General features: G+C 37.1%; 2 protein-coding genes across 4 annotated transcripts; both read right to left on the bottom strand.

Annotated features, from left to right (window-relative positions):
• Positions 1–938: 938 nt before the first annotated feature.
• LOC123662506 (probable glucosamine 6-phosphate N-acetyltransferase) lies at positions 939–4,699 on the bottom strand. Of its 3 annotated transcripts, none has more exons than XR_006744497.1 (9): positions 4,534–4,699; positions 4,265–4,436; positions 3,855–3,885; positions 3,560–3,776; positions 2,363–2,490; positions 2,221–2,282; positions 1,988–2,128; positions 1,417–1,794; positions 939–1,019 (listed from the first exon to the last, which is right to left on the bottom strand). XR_006744497.1 is itself a non-coding variant. In XM_045597348.1 (9 exons), the coding sequence occupies exons 3-8, from the start codon at positions 3,876–3,878 to the stop codon at positions 1,776–1,778; spliced, it is 591 nt and encodes a 196-aa protein (XP_045453304.1). In that variant the 5' UTR covers positions 3,879–3,885; positions 4,265–4,436; positions 4,534–4,699; the 3' UTR covers positions 939–1,019; positions 1,738–1,775. The 3 variants fall into 3 exon arrangements, 2 of the variants coding, with proteins under 2 accessions (XP_045453304.1, XP_045453303.1); XM_045597348.1 differs by having other exon boundaries at positions 1,738–1,794; XM_045597347.1 differs by lacking the exon at positions 939–1,019 and having other exon boundaries at positions 1,203–1,794.
• Positions 4,700–9,183: 4,484 nt separating this feature from the next.
• LOC123662500 (trichohyalin-like) lies at positions 9,184–14,123 on the bottom strand. Its single transcript, XM_045597342.1, has 7 exons — positions 14,003–14,123; positions 13,772–13,903; positions 12,426–13,567; positions 11,635–12,200; positions 11,376–11,434; positions 10,430–11,150; positions 9,184–10,329 (listed from the first exon to the last, which is right to left on the bottom strand). Exons 1-7 carry the CDS (start codon positions 14,121–14,123, stop codon positions 10,152–10,154), a joined length of 2,919 nt encoding a protein of 972 aa, XP_045453298.1. The 3' UTR covers positions 9,184–10,151.
• Between the last annotated feature and the right edge of the window lie 1,479 nt (positions 14,124–15,602).

A 15,602-nucleotide genomic window follows, 5' to 3' on the forward strand; every position in this document is an offset into this window, starting at 1 on the left:
TTTAATAAAAGTATTTATACCTATTTATAACTGAAACATAAAATAATTTGTTTTAAAAATATACGTAGTGTTTTGAGTATATCGCTTATCAGCTCTTGTAATATCGAAACAATGAAATCTTATCTAGATAACTTTCAATAATTTAGTAATGTGGTATGATACATAGAACTTATTGATACCAATTCACAATAAATAACGCGATTTCTCCCCCTAAAGTTTTAAACTCCAAAATCCTCTAACTTTTTCATTCAAATTAATTCAAATTAAATATATTTAAAATAAGACTAATTTCTAAAATATTACAAATTTTAAGAGCACTGAATTTTTATATGACAAGTCTTAAAGCTAGGATTCAATAGTACAAGTCTATTTAATCAATATATTTTAAATTGAGCGACCGGTTAAGTTGGCATTGGAATCTTAACAGAGATACCGTTGCCCTCTCACTTCCTTAATCATAGACCACGCCGAACGTCAGGTATGAATGGTGGAATCATGCATATCGACTGCAGATTTACCACGACCTCAACTATGTTATAGTCTTTATTCTAATTAATTGAAGATATTAGTTAAATAAATACATTTTCCAATGCTTGTGAAAATTTTATTATTAATAAATTATATAATTTTCAATTTTGGTTTTCTTTACCGTTTTAATCACCTCAGCTTTGTGTTTTTCAACCTACATTTTTTGGATTCATAGGATGCGAGCAATAGTATTTGACGATATGAAGATAAGTGAAAGTTTACAGAAACCGAAAAATATACATTTTTATTTGTTGAATACAGTAATTCATCAGCTGATAACGTTATCGGCGTTCAGATATAGAAGTCCATATTGTATTTTAATTGGAAATTTTAAATCAAGGTAATCAAGATTCATAATTTTTTTTCTAAATAATTTATTCCGTTCTACACAATAAGAAAAAGAAAGTTGATAATTATAATAAATTACTAATTACAAAACTATTTATATGTTAATTATAAAAAAAAAAATTCACTCCACGGTAGAAAAAGACCTGGAAAGAATAGAATACAGTAAATTATCAATTTATTATGAATTGTTACTTTTAATACCGATATATTTGAACATTACAAAACAATCATAGTAAGAAACACTTTGTTAAGAAAAAATGTAAAAAATTCTTTATTTTTAACAACTTCGAGAAGGCACCAATAATGAGTGTTGAATAAAACACAAATGAAATACAAAAACATTTAATAGGTTTTAATTTGAATTAGTATAAATTCTTTTCTAAAAACTAAGTTATTTAGTCACAATACAAGCGAGCAATTGAGTTATTAACAAAATGCAAAACAAAGAACACAATGAAGCTTAATGCAAAATAAAAATTATAACAATTCTACAAAATATACAATAGTGAAATAACAAGCAAAGTAATCTTATAAACTAACCAAAATTTATTTGCTAAGACATCCAAAATCAATTAATTACCCCATCAAATGCGAACTTTACGTTTTGATACATTAACAAAATAGTAAAATATCGGCTTTGATGGATAAAAAAATTGACCCTGCAACTGTAAGAGCATAAACAACCCAGCGGCATTACAACAAAACGCATAAATAACATATAGCCAATAATACAATAATAATCAAATTACAAATAACATTTCTTTCTACTCTACAGGATGTAATTATTAATTATGTCATGATGATAATTATGTTTGAGAGAGGTGATGCTGCAATGACCACTGATTGCCCATGCCTACTTACAGTTTAGAACGCAGGTCGGATGTCCCAGCGGCTAATTGTCAAGATGGTTCCTCAAACCTGAAACAAAAGAAATGTAAGCTTTTAGGTTTAGTTTCACCAGTTACGTATATCCTACAAGTAGGTTAAGACTTGTTTTTCGTCAATGAGTAAACTAGTCCCGTAGAATCGAAAATGTAGTAAGAAAATTTCAATTGAATTAATTATATAACCTTATCTAAACAAAAACAAAAACATCTTTTTTAACGCTTACCGCATGTTCATAGCATTAGAGTTTCCTGGTTCAAGTTTGTAACCGAGGCTTTCATAAAACTTGATGAGTTTGTCCTTGCAATCTAATGACATTTTATAGCAGCCCAGCTCCTGTGCTAGTAGTGATACGGTAACTACAATTCTGCAAAAAACGTTAAGCGTTAACGTTAGCAAATGAAAAAAAAAAATCGAAGATAAAATGACTACAAATTTCAATATACATCTTTTACTCACAATTTGCCTAACTGTTTTCCTCTATATGTATCATTCACAACGACATCTTCAAGGCGTCCCCTCTGAAACAATAAATTTCAATAATAAGTCATTATTATAATAAATATTTTCTATTACTATTTTCAAATAAAATGGTACATACTACAGAACAATTATGTATGAATTTTTGTTCAATTGTGAGGGTCGCTGCGCCAATAATTTTGGATATCCGCTTATCTTCAATTACTGTTACATAGTAACCACCAGAACTTTTCATCTGAGTAAACCGCTCTGAAACACAAAAATTGTTTCTAGTAAGTAGAATTATTTTAATATGTTTAAAATACATTTTTTTTTGCTCCATTAATTACTAAAGTTTCCTTTTTGGAATATGATCGGATGGCAGGATAACCAACCAACTTTAAAATACACAGGCTGAAGACGTGAAGATATCTTCGGAGCAACAGAGCCAGCCCTACAGTCACCAAACCTCCTGCAAAACGTGGTGATTATGGACATCACACCGTGGCGCCATTTATAGCGCGAACTTGTGGAGGCCTATGTCCAGCAGTGGACTGCGATGGATTGTAGTGATGATATTAGTGATGAACATGTCAAGAAAAATTATATATATTGTCAGTTCTAAGTGAAGCTACCTCAAACTCAGGCATGGAATGGTAGATGTATAAAAAAAGAATTATAATATGGATGGCATATACAGTAAAAGGAGCAAAACAAGTTTCTAAATGTCACTAAAACATACTCCTACATGTTCGACAAGGTCATATCCTGCTTTATATACTTAGCATACCTAATAAAAAGAATAATAATTATTACACTAAAAAACTATTAAGAAAGTTTATTTTTAAATGACGCTGCAAATAAGAATCAAGGGATTGTTTAGGATTTGCCTGAGGATTTAGAAGTTACACAAATAAATTATTTAAATAAATTGACTTAATTTTTTATAGAAAATTAAAATACATTTTAATAACGATCTTTTTTTAAATGCAATATCCAAATATTATTAATATATGAAAAATTAAAACTAATCGTAAAAAGGAATAAATAATAATAATTCCATTTAAAACATGTAAATACACTGATAAATGTTTGGCACTATGTAATCAACTTGCTTATCACAAAAGTGATTTTTATATAATTACTAAATAAAAATTATACAACACCAAAATTAAATAGTCTCTATTTATTAAAAAAAGAGCACAAAATAAGTAACGAATTATTTTATGATTTTAAAATAATGATTTACTTTAACAAAATACTTTTTATACTAACACAATAAAAAAAAAAAAAAAAAACTATTAGGAAATTATATTTACTCATTATAAAATAATCTTACCATCAAATTGTTTTCTTGAAATGTTTCCTGTACTTGTGAGTTGACTTAGCAGTTGCAGAAAACCTTTATTGTAATCTTCCCTTTGCAAAGGTCTTACAACCATCCAATCTTCTCCTGGTTGAGCAGCACTTATTTTTGGATTAAATTTAGCTGGACTCTTACTGAAATCTAGCTTATGAAGGATCTCCGGATCATAAAGATATTCTGAGTTCTCACCCTAAAATATTTGTTGAAATAATATATTTTTATAACAGTATTATATCACAACTTAATTGTAAAAATAAAATCTTTTTACCTGATTATACTTTTCTATACCCATTTTGTACCTTATTCAAATAAAACACACTAAACACACGAAAAATTAATTATTCTAAATTCATTGTTTTATATTTTAAATATTGAATCTAAAAGTGATAGTCGGCGTGGCAAGTAAAGAACAGACGAGAGGGAACTGGTTTCTTTCATGGACAGTTCTATTTTATTTATTGATTGGTTGTAACTGAAGACTTTAAATCTTTAAGATACAGCTATTGGTCACTGAGTAAGTGAAAGTAAGAGTTGAAAATACTCTACTTAGATATGCGTGGAATTAGTTTGATACAGTCAATTTATTTTTTTTGGATACTGCGAATCTCTTAAATAATGTAATACGTCAGATAAAAATACGTTAATAATGCATCAATATTTAATATAAAGTACAAATACCTTAAATTATTTTCAGCTCATATAAATATTAGTACTAACATGCTATCTATATACCAAATCTATAGGTACATGCATAGATTATACACTTATATACTGGGTACATGTTTGATGTTACAATGTACTCCTTTAATACATTACTTGGTCTATGTGTTTATTATTTTTAATGACATTTCTGAAATAAAAAAAAATACTTTAAGTACTGTAAAACGGAGTGAATAGGGATTGCGAGGTCAATTGTAACAAAATTGGAAATAAAATTCGACAATGACTTGCATAAATTCAACCACTCCTAAATTCCTAATTAATATGATGACAGATTGAATAGCTGTGAAGCTAATAGATATTTAATAAGGCTCGGAATCGTTGTAATAGGGTGTGTAGAGATGCACAACGACGCCACATCTATAAATCTGTCATTGAAGAAGAATATCCTAGTAAAGTCTGGAACTTTCTAAAATCACTGGGAGTTGGCAAGCCGCATTAGAATTATCGCTCTCAAAATTTAGACCTTAACGAGTTGAATCTCCATTTATCCTCATCTGTTACCATTGATAGTGTGACTAAATCGTCGACAAGAAATCGACTTTCAAACTTGCCAACTCCTAATACTCCCACTTTCTTTCTTAATCAGCTGGCTGAATGTGATGTTAAGAAGAACATTTTAGCTATTAAGTCCAACTCCGTCGGATCTGACAGCATTAGTCGTAAGATGATCATTCCTCTCCTTAATTTACTTACACCCATATTAACCAAAAATTTTAATACTTCAAACTCCACTGGCTCTTCTCCGTCTACGCTGATATTATACCTATCCCAAAAAAACTTAATCCATCATCCCCATCCGAATATCGTCCCATTTCTATTCTTCCCTTTTTATCCTAAGTCTTCGAGCGCCTTGTGTATAATCAACTTAACGTATTCCTTTTGAAACACAGTCTCCTAAATACCTCGCAATCCGGTTTCCGTCCTGCGACTACTGCACTTGTCAAAATAACTGACGATATACGATCTAGCATGGACAGGCGCGAGGTTACAGTATTGACGTTGCTTGATTTTAGTAACGCTTTCAATACTGTAGACTTTGATATACTTTGTGACATTATGCGTTCTCTTAACATATCTCCAGAGGCCACTGATTGGTTTCAAAGTTACTTGCAGGGTCGCCGGCAGCGAATTAAATTGAATGACACATTTTCAAACTGGTCATTGGTTGCTGCTGGTTTTCCCCAGGGTGGTGTGCTCTCTCCTCTATTATTTTCTATATTTATTAATTCCATTTGTAATATTATTAATTTGTAATAAAATTAATAACTTCTCTCTACCACCTTTGCAGACGATCTCCAAATATACTCTCATTCTACTGTAAGTGACTTGCCTCAATGTGTATCTCGTATAAATGGTGATCTACTTGCCATTACTACATGGAGTAAAGCTTACGGATTAGTAGTAAATCCAACCAAAACTAAGACTATAACTATAGGAAGTTCTAAATTAATTAGCCGTATAAATCGATCTCAACTACCTCCTGTAATTTTTGATGGTATTAAATTCCATATAGTGAAAATGTGAAGAATCTAGGCGTTATTTTTGATCAACATCTATAATGGGGCCCGCAGATTTGTAAAGTCAGTCGTAAGGTTTTTGCTTCGGCTGGATCTCTTCGCAGGCTACGTAATCTACTTCCAATTCCCACCAAAATTGCTCTTGCAAATAGTCTCATATTACCAATTCTGGACTACGAAGACACATGTTATCTTGACATTACTGAAGAGCAGATTAATAAACTTGAGCGAATCCAGAATTTATGTATACGATTCGTATTTGGACTTTGTAAATATGATCATATCTCTGAATTCCGTAAAAAACTTAAGTGGCTCCCAATTTGCTTTCGTAGGAATACACATATTCTTAACTTACTTTACTCTATTCTATTTAACCCTGTTGCACCTGCTTATCTAAAGCAACGATTTCAATTTCTTAGTGATATCCATGAACGCAGTCTTCGTTCTGAGAATACCTTACTTCTTGAAATTCCCCCTCACTCCTCTTCCTTTTATACTAAATCTTTCACTGTTCAAGCTTCTCGACTTTGGAATTATTTACCCTTGCATATTAGACGTGTACAATCGCTTTCTATTTTTAAAAAGGCTGTCAGGAAGCATTATGTATATAGGATATTCAACGTGAATAAAATTATATATATATGTATGTATGTATGTTTGTATGTATGTGTTTGTGTATATTTTTATTTATGTATATATGTATGTATATGTGTATGTATGTACGTATGTATTGTATTCATATATGTGTTTATGTGTGTATGTATGTATGTAAATAAGTAAATATATTCAAACGTTTATGTCTCAATTTGTACACCTACACTGACACAATACCATCTCTTCTGCCCCTAGGTTGCCTGGAAGAGATCGCTTTTTAACCGACTTCCAAAAAAGGAGGAGGTTCTCAATTCGTCTTTTTTTTGTATTTTTTTTTTATGTATGTTACATCAGAACTTTTGACTGGGTGGAGCGATTTCGACAAATTTTCTTTTAATCGAAAGGTGGTGTGTACCAATTGGTCCCATTTAAATTTATTTAAGCTCTAACAACTACTTTTCGAGCTATATCTAATAATGCGTTTTTACTTGACGCTTTTTTCGTCGACCTACGTTGTATTATACCGCATAACTTTCTAGTGGATGTACCGATTTTGATAATTCTTTTTTTGTTGGAAAGGAGATATCCCTAGTTTATTACCATGATAAGGAAACCAGGATCTGATGATAGGATCCCAGAGAAATTGATGGAAATTCTTGAAAATCCGCAATAACTTTTTACTGGGTGTACCGATTTTGATAATTCTTTTTTTGTTGGAAAGAAGATATCCCTAGTTTGGTACCAACCAGGAAACCAGGATCTGATGATGGGATCCCAGAGAAATCGAGGGACTCTTGAAAATCCGTAATAACTTTTTACTGGGTGTACCGATTTTGATAATTTTTAATTTTATCGAAAGCTGATGTTTATCATGTGGTCACATATAAATTTCATTGAGATCTGATAACTACTTTTTGAGTAATCTTTGATAACGCGTAGTTACTTGACGTTTTTTTCGTCGATCTACGTTGTATTACTCGTCGATGTAATTGAAGTCGGTTTTCGTTTGCGAGCAAACACAATTATTCTTGTTCAAAAGTTGAGATTTCTTTTCAAAGTACTTTCTTTTTAGTAAAAAAGGTTTAAAGAATAGGTAAATGATATATTTTTTTTATTAATTTTAATCATTTTGTCTATTTGAGACAATTGTGTGGAAAGTTCAAAAAATTACCTAACTTTTTATAAAACTCGTTTAAAACGTTGGCCTTATGGGGCACTATGGAACGGGGCACAGTGGAGTACTGTTCTAATGAACCTTAGATAATAAACTATTATCTATTAAGATAATAATTATGTTTGCAGGCAAACGAAAAAAACTAACTTCAGTTATATCGACAAGTAATACAACGTAGGTAGACGAAAAAAATAGTCAAGTAAATACGCATTTTTGAATATCATATCAAAAATTGACCGCTCCAGCGGGATACGATCTTCAATTTTTGATATGATATTCAAAAATGTTTAGAATTCCTAATGTGAGGGTAACACAAAAATAAAATCGTACATATTAAATACGCATTATCAAAGATCAATCAAAAAGTTGTGATCGGGTTTGGATGAAATTTAAATGTGACTACATGATAAACATCGGCTTTCGATTAAATTAAAAATCATCAAAATCGATGCACCCAGTAAAAGTTATGCAGATTTTCGAGATCTCATTATCAAATCCTGGTTTCCTTAGCATGATACTACACCGGGGTTATCTCCTTTCCAACAAAAAAAGAATTATCAAAATCGTTTCATAAACGACAAAGTTATCTCCGAACACAAATAAAAAAATATAAAATATATATCGAATCGGTCGAATTGAGTAACCTCCTCCTTTTTTGAAGTCGGTTAAAAAATTACAAATTTGAATTCGGTTAATTTTTTTTTAAATTACCTTTCATGTATATATCGATTCGATTCGAAATCGATATATAGCCCGCGGCTTCCTTGCGTGCGACACAGCACGTCTCTAAAGAGTTTCATAACCGTAGGTTCCTGTATGTTTATATTACTCTGACCGTAGGTCAGCTGCGCCGTAGTCGTCCAGTCGTGACAATGACGTCATGGCAATAGAAAAGAGTGTTGTGCTTTACTACGATTATTTTTGTAATGTTTGTTTTTTATTTATGTTGTTGTAAGTATATATAACGAGTGCAAGATAACACAAGAAAAATATTAAAAAATAAACCTTCCTAGATTATATAAGTAGTCATTTATTGCATAAAAACCAACAAAAACAAGTCACTGTGTGGTACTCGATAACGACTCTTGGCAGCACTATATTTTTCGTAGGTATTTTTGTTTATTTTATGCCTTGGCGTACAGGGCACGGGAATGGTTTTGAGGCGTGGCGGTCAAAAGGTTAATATTTTTGTGGTCCGGGTTTTTTGTCGCCTATAGACGTCGTTGGCGCACAGGACTGATCTGAGATCTGACTGAGGATGAGACATCAAGAAAAGGGTCAATGTTTCTCAGTACCTGTAGATCTATGACTTGTTTTACATACTCAAAGTATGTTGCTACGATATATTCTATTTTGAGAAATGTTGAATACAAATATATTTTTAATAATTTTATCTACCTAATATTTTTGTGGGCCGGGTTTTTGTCGCCTATAGACGTGGTTGGCGTAAAAGGTTCGCAAGTGCTTGGCAAGTATAGGTGACTATGGCGTTTAAAAGGTTAAACAGAAGAGCCTCTTTGTAAATATAATCAACATATTCGTGAGTAAAGCAGTGGAAAACGTTAAAAATCAAAGTTTAAAACAACATCTTTAAGGGAACTAAATTGCACGAAATCAAGAAAAAGTTCCAGCTTATAACATTTATTTCATTATTTTTATATACACATTTAATTTGTTTACATTATAGGGGTTAAAGAAACTAAAAAAAAAGAATACAATATTCACTTATATGAGAACATTAAATTAAGTTTGCAACTAAAATCGTATAGCGATGTGCGGCGAAACAAAGCAACAATCGCAAAACATGCAGAAAATAATATTTTTTTATTATGTTTATGTTATCTGTCAATACTTTGTACTTCTTATATGTACATATTTCATTTGTTTACATTATATTCATATTTATATAGCTACGATATTGAATGCAAAGCTGTAAAGTTTTTATGTTTCATTACAGATTCATTTGAACATCATCAACTTTTACCTATTGCTTCGTATATTTTTAACAAGTTTTCTTCTTTTCTGTGTATATTTATAAGTTTTTGTACTAGTTTTTAGCATCGTTAATCATTTTCAATCTAGATTTTAAAAGTCTACACTCGCAGTATTCATACCCGTTTTCAGTCTATGGCTCCAAGTTTTTTCCAGTTTTCGTTTCCATGCTCCTTTATCGAACGTGTTTGTCATCTTCGTAAGTCTTAATTTTTGGTCTTAAATCTCTTTTCATCTCATCCATTACCTTTATTTTTTATCTTTTCTTCGTTTTATTTTCTTCAGAAGTCATCTTCCCACTTTTCCCATATTTTCGTTCCTATCTTCCTTCGTATTATTATTATATTTATATTTCGTTCCTATCATAGTGATCTGGATACATACTCCGAACTTTTTCTTCATTCTCTTTACCAGTCTTCTTTATTATCAACATCTGTTTCCATCTTCACCATCCTCTTATCCCCCTTTCCGGTCTTCCATCGGTCGGTCCATTGTAGTTGTTAGTCTTTGTTGTCATTTTCTTTTACGATCCGCTCTCAATTCTATTATCCAATCTACCTCACCATTATGTTCTCCTGTCTTCATTACCATCCTTTTCTTTGGTCTTTATCGCCCTTCTCTGGCCGTCCTCACCATCCTTTTCATCAGTCTGGATCGCTCTTATCTTCTTCGGTTTTTTCTCTAATCTTCTCGCTCGGCATCCTCTTCTCTTGTCTTCCTTGCCACCCGCTTCTCTTGTCTTCCTTGCCACCCGCTTCTCTGGTCTTGCTTGCCACCCGCTTCTCTGGTCTTGCTTGCCACCCGCTTCTCTGGTCTTGCTTGCCACCCGCTTCTCTGGTCTTCCTCGCCTTCCTCTTGTCTGGTCTTCCTCGCCTTCCTCTTCTCTGGTCTTCCTCGCCTTCCTCTTGTCTGGTCTTCCTCGCCTTCCTCTTGTCTGGTCTTCCTCGCCTTCCTCTTGTCTGGTCTTCCTCGCCTTCCTCTTGTCTGGTCTTCCTCGCCTTCCTCTTGTCTGGTCTTCCTCGCCTTCCTCTTGTCTGGTCTTCCTCGCCTTCCTCTTGTCTGGTCTTCCTCGCCGTCCTCTTCTCTGGTCTTCCTCGCCGTCCTCTTCTCTGGTCTTCCTCGCCGTCCTCTTCTCTGGTCTTCCTCGCCGTCCTCTTCTCTGGTCTTCCTCGCCGTCCTCTTCTCTGGTCTTCCTCGCCGTCCTCTTCTCTGGTCTTCCTCGCCGTCCTCTTCTCTGGTCTTCCTCGCCGTCCTCTTCTCTGGTCTTCCTCGCCGTCCTCTTCTCTGGTCTTCCTCGCCGTCCTCTTCTCTGGTCTTCCTCGCCGTCCTCTTCTCTGGTCTTCCTCGCCGTCCTCTTCTCTGGTCTTCCGCGCAGTCCTCTTCTCTGGTCTTCCGCGCCGTCCTCTTCTCTGGCCTTCCTCGCCGTCCACTTCTCTGGCCTTCCTCGCCGTCCACTTCTCTGGTCTTCCGCGCCGTCCAATTCTCTGGTCTTCCGCGCCGTCCTCTTCTCTGGTCTTCCGCGCCGTCCTCTTCTCTGGTCTTCCTCGCCGTCCTCTTCTCTGGTCTTCCTCGCAGTCCTCTTCTCTGGTCTTCCTCGCAGTCCTCTTCTCTGGTCTTCCTCGCAGTCCTCTTCTCTGGTCTTCCGCGCCGTCCTCTTCTCTGGCCTTCCTCGCCGTCCTCTTCTCTGGTCTTCCGCGCCGTCCTCTTCTCTGGCCTTCCTCGCCGTCCTCTTCTCTGGCCTTCCTCGCCGTCCTCTTCTCTGGCCTTCCTCGCCGTCCTCTTCTCTGGCCTTCCTCGCCGTCCTCTTCTCTGGTCTTCCTCGCCGTCCACTTCTCTGGTCTTCCTCGCCTTCTTCTTGTCTGGTCTTCCTCACCTTCTTCTTGTCTAGTCTTCCTCGCCGTCCTCTTCTCTGGTCTTCCTCGCCGTCCTCTTCTCTGGTCTTCCTCGCCGTCCACTTCTCTGGTCTTCCGCGCCGTCCACTTCTCTGGTCTTCCGCGCCGTCCTCTTCTCTGGCCTTCCTCGCCGTCCACTTCTCTGGCCTTCCGCGCCGTCCACTTCTCTGGTCTTCCGCGCCGTCCTCTTCTCTGGTCTTCCTCGCCGTCCTCTTCTCTGGTCTTCCTCGCCGTCCTCTTCTCTGGTCTTCCTCGCAGTCCTCTTCTCTGGTCTTCCGCGCCGTCCTCTTCTCTGGCCTTCCGCGCCGTCCTCTTCTCTGGCCTTCCTCGCCGTCCTCTTCTCTGGTCTTCCTCGCCGTCCACTTCTCTGGTCTTCCGCGCCGTCCTCTTCTCTGGCCTTCCTCGCCGTCCACTTCTCTGGCCTTCCGCGCCGTCCACTTCTCTGGTCTTCCGCGCCGTCCTCTTCTCTGGTCTTCCTCGCCGTCCTCTTCTCTGGTCTTCCTCGCCGTCCTCTTCTCTGGTCTTCCTCGCAGTCCTCTTCTCTGGTCTTCCGCGCCGTCCTCTTCTCTGGCCTTCCTCGCCGTCCTCTTCTCTGGTCTTCCGCGCCGTCCTCTTCTCTGGTCTTCCTCGCCGTCCACTTCTCTGGTCTTCCTCGCCTTCTTCTTGTCTGGTTTTCCTCGCCGTCCACTTCTCTGGTCTTCCTCGCCGTCCACTTCTCTGGCCTTCCTCACCGTCCTCTTCTCTGGTCTTCCTCGCCGTCCACTTCTCTGGTCTTCCTCGCCTTCTTCTTGTCTGGTCTTCCTCGCCTTCCTCTTGTCTGGTCTTCCTCGCCTTCCTCTTGTCTGGTCTTCCTCGCCTTCCTCTTGTCTGGTCTTCCTCGCCTTCCTCTTGTCTGGTCTTCCTCGCCTTCCTCTTGTCTGGTCTTCCTCGTCTTCCTCTTCTCTGGCCTTCCTCGCCGTCCACTTCTCTGGTCTTCCTCGCCGTCCTCTTCTCTGGTCTTCCTCGCCGTCCTCTTCTCTGGTCTTCCTCGCCGTCCTCTTCTCTGGTCTTCCTCGCCGTCCTCTTCTCTGGTCTTCCTCGCCGTCCTCTTCTCTGGTCTTCCTCGCCGTCCTCTTCTCTGGTCTTCCGCGCCGTCCACTTCTCTGGTCTTCCGCGCCGTCCACTTCTCTGGTCTTCCTCGCCTTCTTCTTGTCTGGTTTTCCTCGCCTTCCTCTTCTCTGGTCTTCCTCGCCGTCCACTTCTCTGGTCTTCCGCGTCGTCAACTTCTCTGGTCTTCCTCGCCGTCCACTTCGCTGGTCTTCCTCGCCATCATCTTTTATCTGGTCTTCCTCGCCTTCCTTTTCTCTGGTCTTCCTCGCCGTCAACTTCTCTGGTCTTCCTCGCCATCTTCTTCTTTTGTCTTCCTCGCCTTCCTCTTGTCTGGTCTTCCTCGCCGTCCACTTCTCTGGCCTTCCGCGCAGTCCTCTTCTCTGGCCTTCCTCGCCGTCCTCTTCTCTGGTCTTCCTCGCCGTCAACTTCTCTGGTCTTCCTCGCCATCTTCTTCTTTTGTCTTCCTCGCCTTCCTCTTGTCTGGTCTTCCTCGCCGTCCACTTCTCTGGCCTTCCGCGCAGTCCTCTTCTCTGGCCTTCCGCGCAGTCCTCTTCTCTGGCCTTCCTCGCCGTCCTCTTCTCTGGTCTTCCGCGCCATCCTCTTCTCTGGTCTTCCGCGCCATCCTCTTCTCTGGTCTTCCTCGCCGTCCACTTCTCTGGTCTTCCTCGCCGTCCACTTCTCTGGTCTTCCTCGCCGTCCTCTTCTCTGGCCTTCCTCGTCGTCCACTTCTCTGGTCTTCCGCGCCATCCTCTTCTCTGGTCTTCCTCGCCGTCCACTTCTCTGGTCTTCCTCGCCGTCCACTTCTCTGGTCTTCCGCGCCGTCCACTTCTCTGGTCTTCCGCGTCGTCCACTTCTCTGGTCTTCCTCGCCTTCCTTTTCTCTGGTCTTCCGCGCCGTCCTCTTCTCTGGTCTTCCGCGCCGTCCTCTTCTCTTGTCTTCCTCGCTTTCCTCTTTTCTTGTCTTCTTCCCTTCTCGCTCGGCGTCTTCTTCTCTGGTCTTCCTCACCATCTTCTTATTTTCCTCGCCTTCCTCTTCTCTTGTCTTCCTCGCTTTCCTCTTCTCCTTCTTTGTTCTTCCTCGCCGTCCTCTTCTCTTGTCTTCCTAGCCATCTTTTTCTCTTGTCTTCTTCAGTCTTCTTCTCTGACTTTCCTCGCCGCTCACTTCTCTGGTCTTCTTTGCCACCGACTTCTCTGGTCTTCCTCACCGTCTACTTCTTCGGTCTTCCTCGCCACCCTTTTCACTGCTCTTCCTCGCCGATCTCCGAGCTTGTCTTCCTCGCCATAATTTTTCTGATCTTCGTTGCTATCCTCTTCTCTGGTCTTACTCATCGTCCATCCTTAATATGAATATTAAATATTAATAATATTAATATCTTTATGGTCTTCTTCGCCATCTACTTCTTCGATCTTGCTCGCCGTTCTCTAATCCTCCTCACTATCCGCTTCTCTGATATTTATCAACTTCCCGAATTTTGTTTTCATTTTCTTCTTAGGTCTCTTATCTCCAGCTTTACTACAGTCTTCCTTTTCATCCTCTTTTTCCCAGTCTCTATGCATTTTTACCCCAATTGCCTTAGTTTTCTAAACAAACAGATTTTCATATTTTTCTTTCGGTATGCTTTTACTTTCTCTTCGATTTCAGTCTTCATCCTATTCGTCGGACTTCATCTCCATCCTCTTTTCTGGTCGTAAGTTAGCATACTCTTCCTTCTTCCTCTCAATTCAACCTGGGCTTGACGTTTTGTCTTATGTAAATATAAACATTTGTTTTTGGTTTCTCACACGCACGCTTTTGGGTCAGGACATCAGTTTTGATCTTTTTTTCATTTTCTATATTTATTTTTTTCAGTAATTGTTGTTAGTTATCATCACCTTTATGTTCATATACTTATGTACAGTAATTACAACTGTCGTTGTTAGTCTTGATTCTATTTTATTATACCTTTATAGTCGGCCTTCATGTTGGTTATTGGTTATGTTCATTGAAATACTACTGTTCATTTTTGCACTCTCCTTCGTTTTACATTCAGATTTCACATTTGACCAAGTGTTCAAATTGTCTTTTATATCTTATATGTATTCTACCTTTGTTTGCTAATTATTTGTTTTTATTGTTGTTGGAATTTTGTGATGCATTTATTTCAAATTGTTATCCTATTTCATTATTATTTTTTTATTTTAGTTCAACAGCATTTGATAAATTATCATTTAGTGCACTGTTTGTAAGTTCTTCATAAATCTTGTATTATACATTTTGACAAGTCCTATTGGACAAATTATCAAAATAAAATTTTGTAATTATCTCCTTAAAAATATATATTACATCCTATTTAAAATTTCATTGTTCCTATATAATTTTTTGCCCCAGTCTTCGTTTATGTAATTTTTACGATATATATTTCTGTCTTTAAATTTCTTTTGTTATTTTAACACCTATTTAAAACATAATACCTGCTGAAATGTTTTAAAATTAAATCCTTACCTATGTGCGTTAGTAAATCTAATGTTTGTAATAAAACATTAATTTGGTTTTGAGCAAGGCACTCTTTAATAAATGTAGTTCATAATAACTCAAATTACTCCCTCATTTCAATAAAATAATAAACGATTTATTCTAGTTAATAGTTTTATGTCCGTCCTGTAGTTTACATTTGTTGCAACAGCCTGTAATTTAATTTTCTTTATTTATACAAACCAGTATTATTTTGTATACGCGTTTTTATTATTTTTATTGTTTCGTTTCATTACATGTAATACCTAAAAATTATCCCTGAAAATAACATTAATACGAAATGTGTTTTATAAAATATATTTAACTTATTTATAAATTATTAAGTAAACTTACATAATCCTGAACCTGAAAAAGCATCTCATACATTACATGGTACCACAACCCTTAATCAAATTTAATTAACAATTTTTAAATAATAAATTTATATCATTTGAAATTACTTATTACAATTACATTTACAGCAATATTAGTTACTGAAAAAGATTACCAGTTTCAACCCTGAAAAAGAGAGGTTATAATGTCTT

Source organism: Melitaea cinxia, chromosome 18, assembly GCF_905220565.1.
Source record: "Melitaea cinxia chromosome 18, ilMelCinx1.1, whole genome shotgun sequence".
NCBI classification, from domain to species: domain Eukaryota; kingdom Metazoa; phylum Arthropoda; class Insecta; order Lepidoptera; family Nymphalidae; genus Melitaea; species Melitaea cinxia.

What these genes read in the sequence shown, in the direction of transcription:
- LOC123662506 (XM_045597348.1), bottom strand. Translation starts at nt 3,878, where the DNA reads ATGGGTATAGAAAAGTATAATCAG. An exon ending in TTCAAGAAAACAATTTGATG is followed by an intron (nt 2,491 to 3,559) that starts GTAAGATTATTT and finishes TTTGTGTTTCAG; the next exon opens with AGCGGTTTACTCAGATGAAA. An exon ending in TCATACATAATTGTTCTGTA is followed by an intron (nt 2,283 to 2,362) that starts GTATGTACCATT and finishes TTATTGTTTCAG; the next exon opens with AGGGGACGCCTTGAAGATGT.
- LOC123662500 (XM_045597342.1), bottom strand. Translation starts at nt 14,123, where the DNA reads ATGCATAGAGACTGGGAAAAAGAGGATGAAAAGGAAGACTGTAGTAAA. An exon ending in GAAGACCGAAGAAGTAGACG is followed by an intron (nt 13,568 to 13,771) that starts GTGAGGAAGACC and finishes GAAGATGGTGAG; the next exon opens with GAAGACCAGAGAAGAAGACG. An exon ending in CCAGACAAGAGGAAGGCGAG is followed by an intron (nt 10,330 to 10,429) that starts GAAGACCAGAGA and finishes GCGGGTGGCAAG; the next exon opens with GAAGACAAGAGAAGCGGGTG.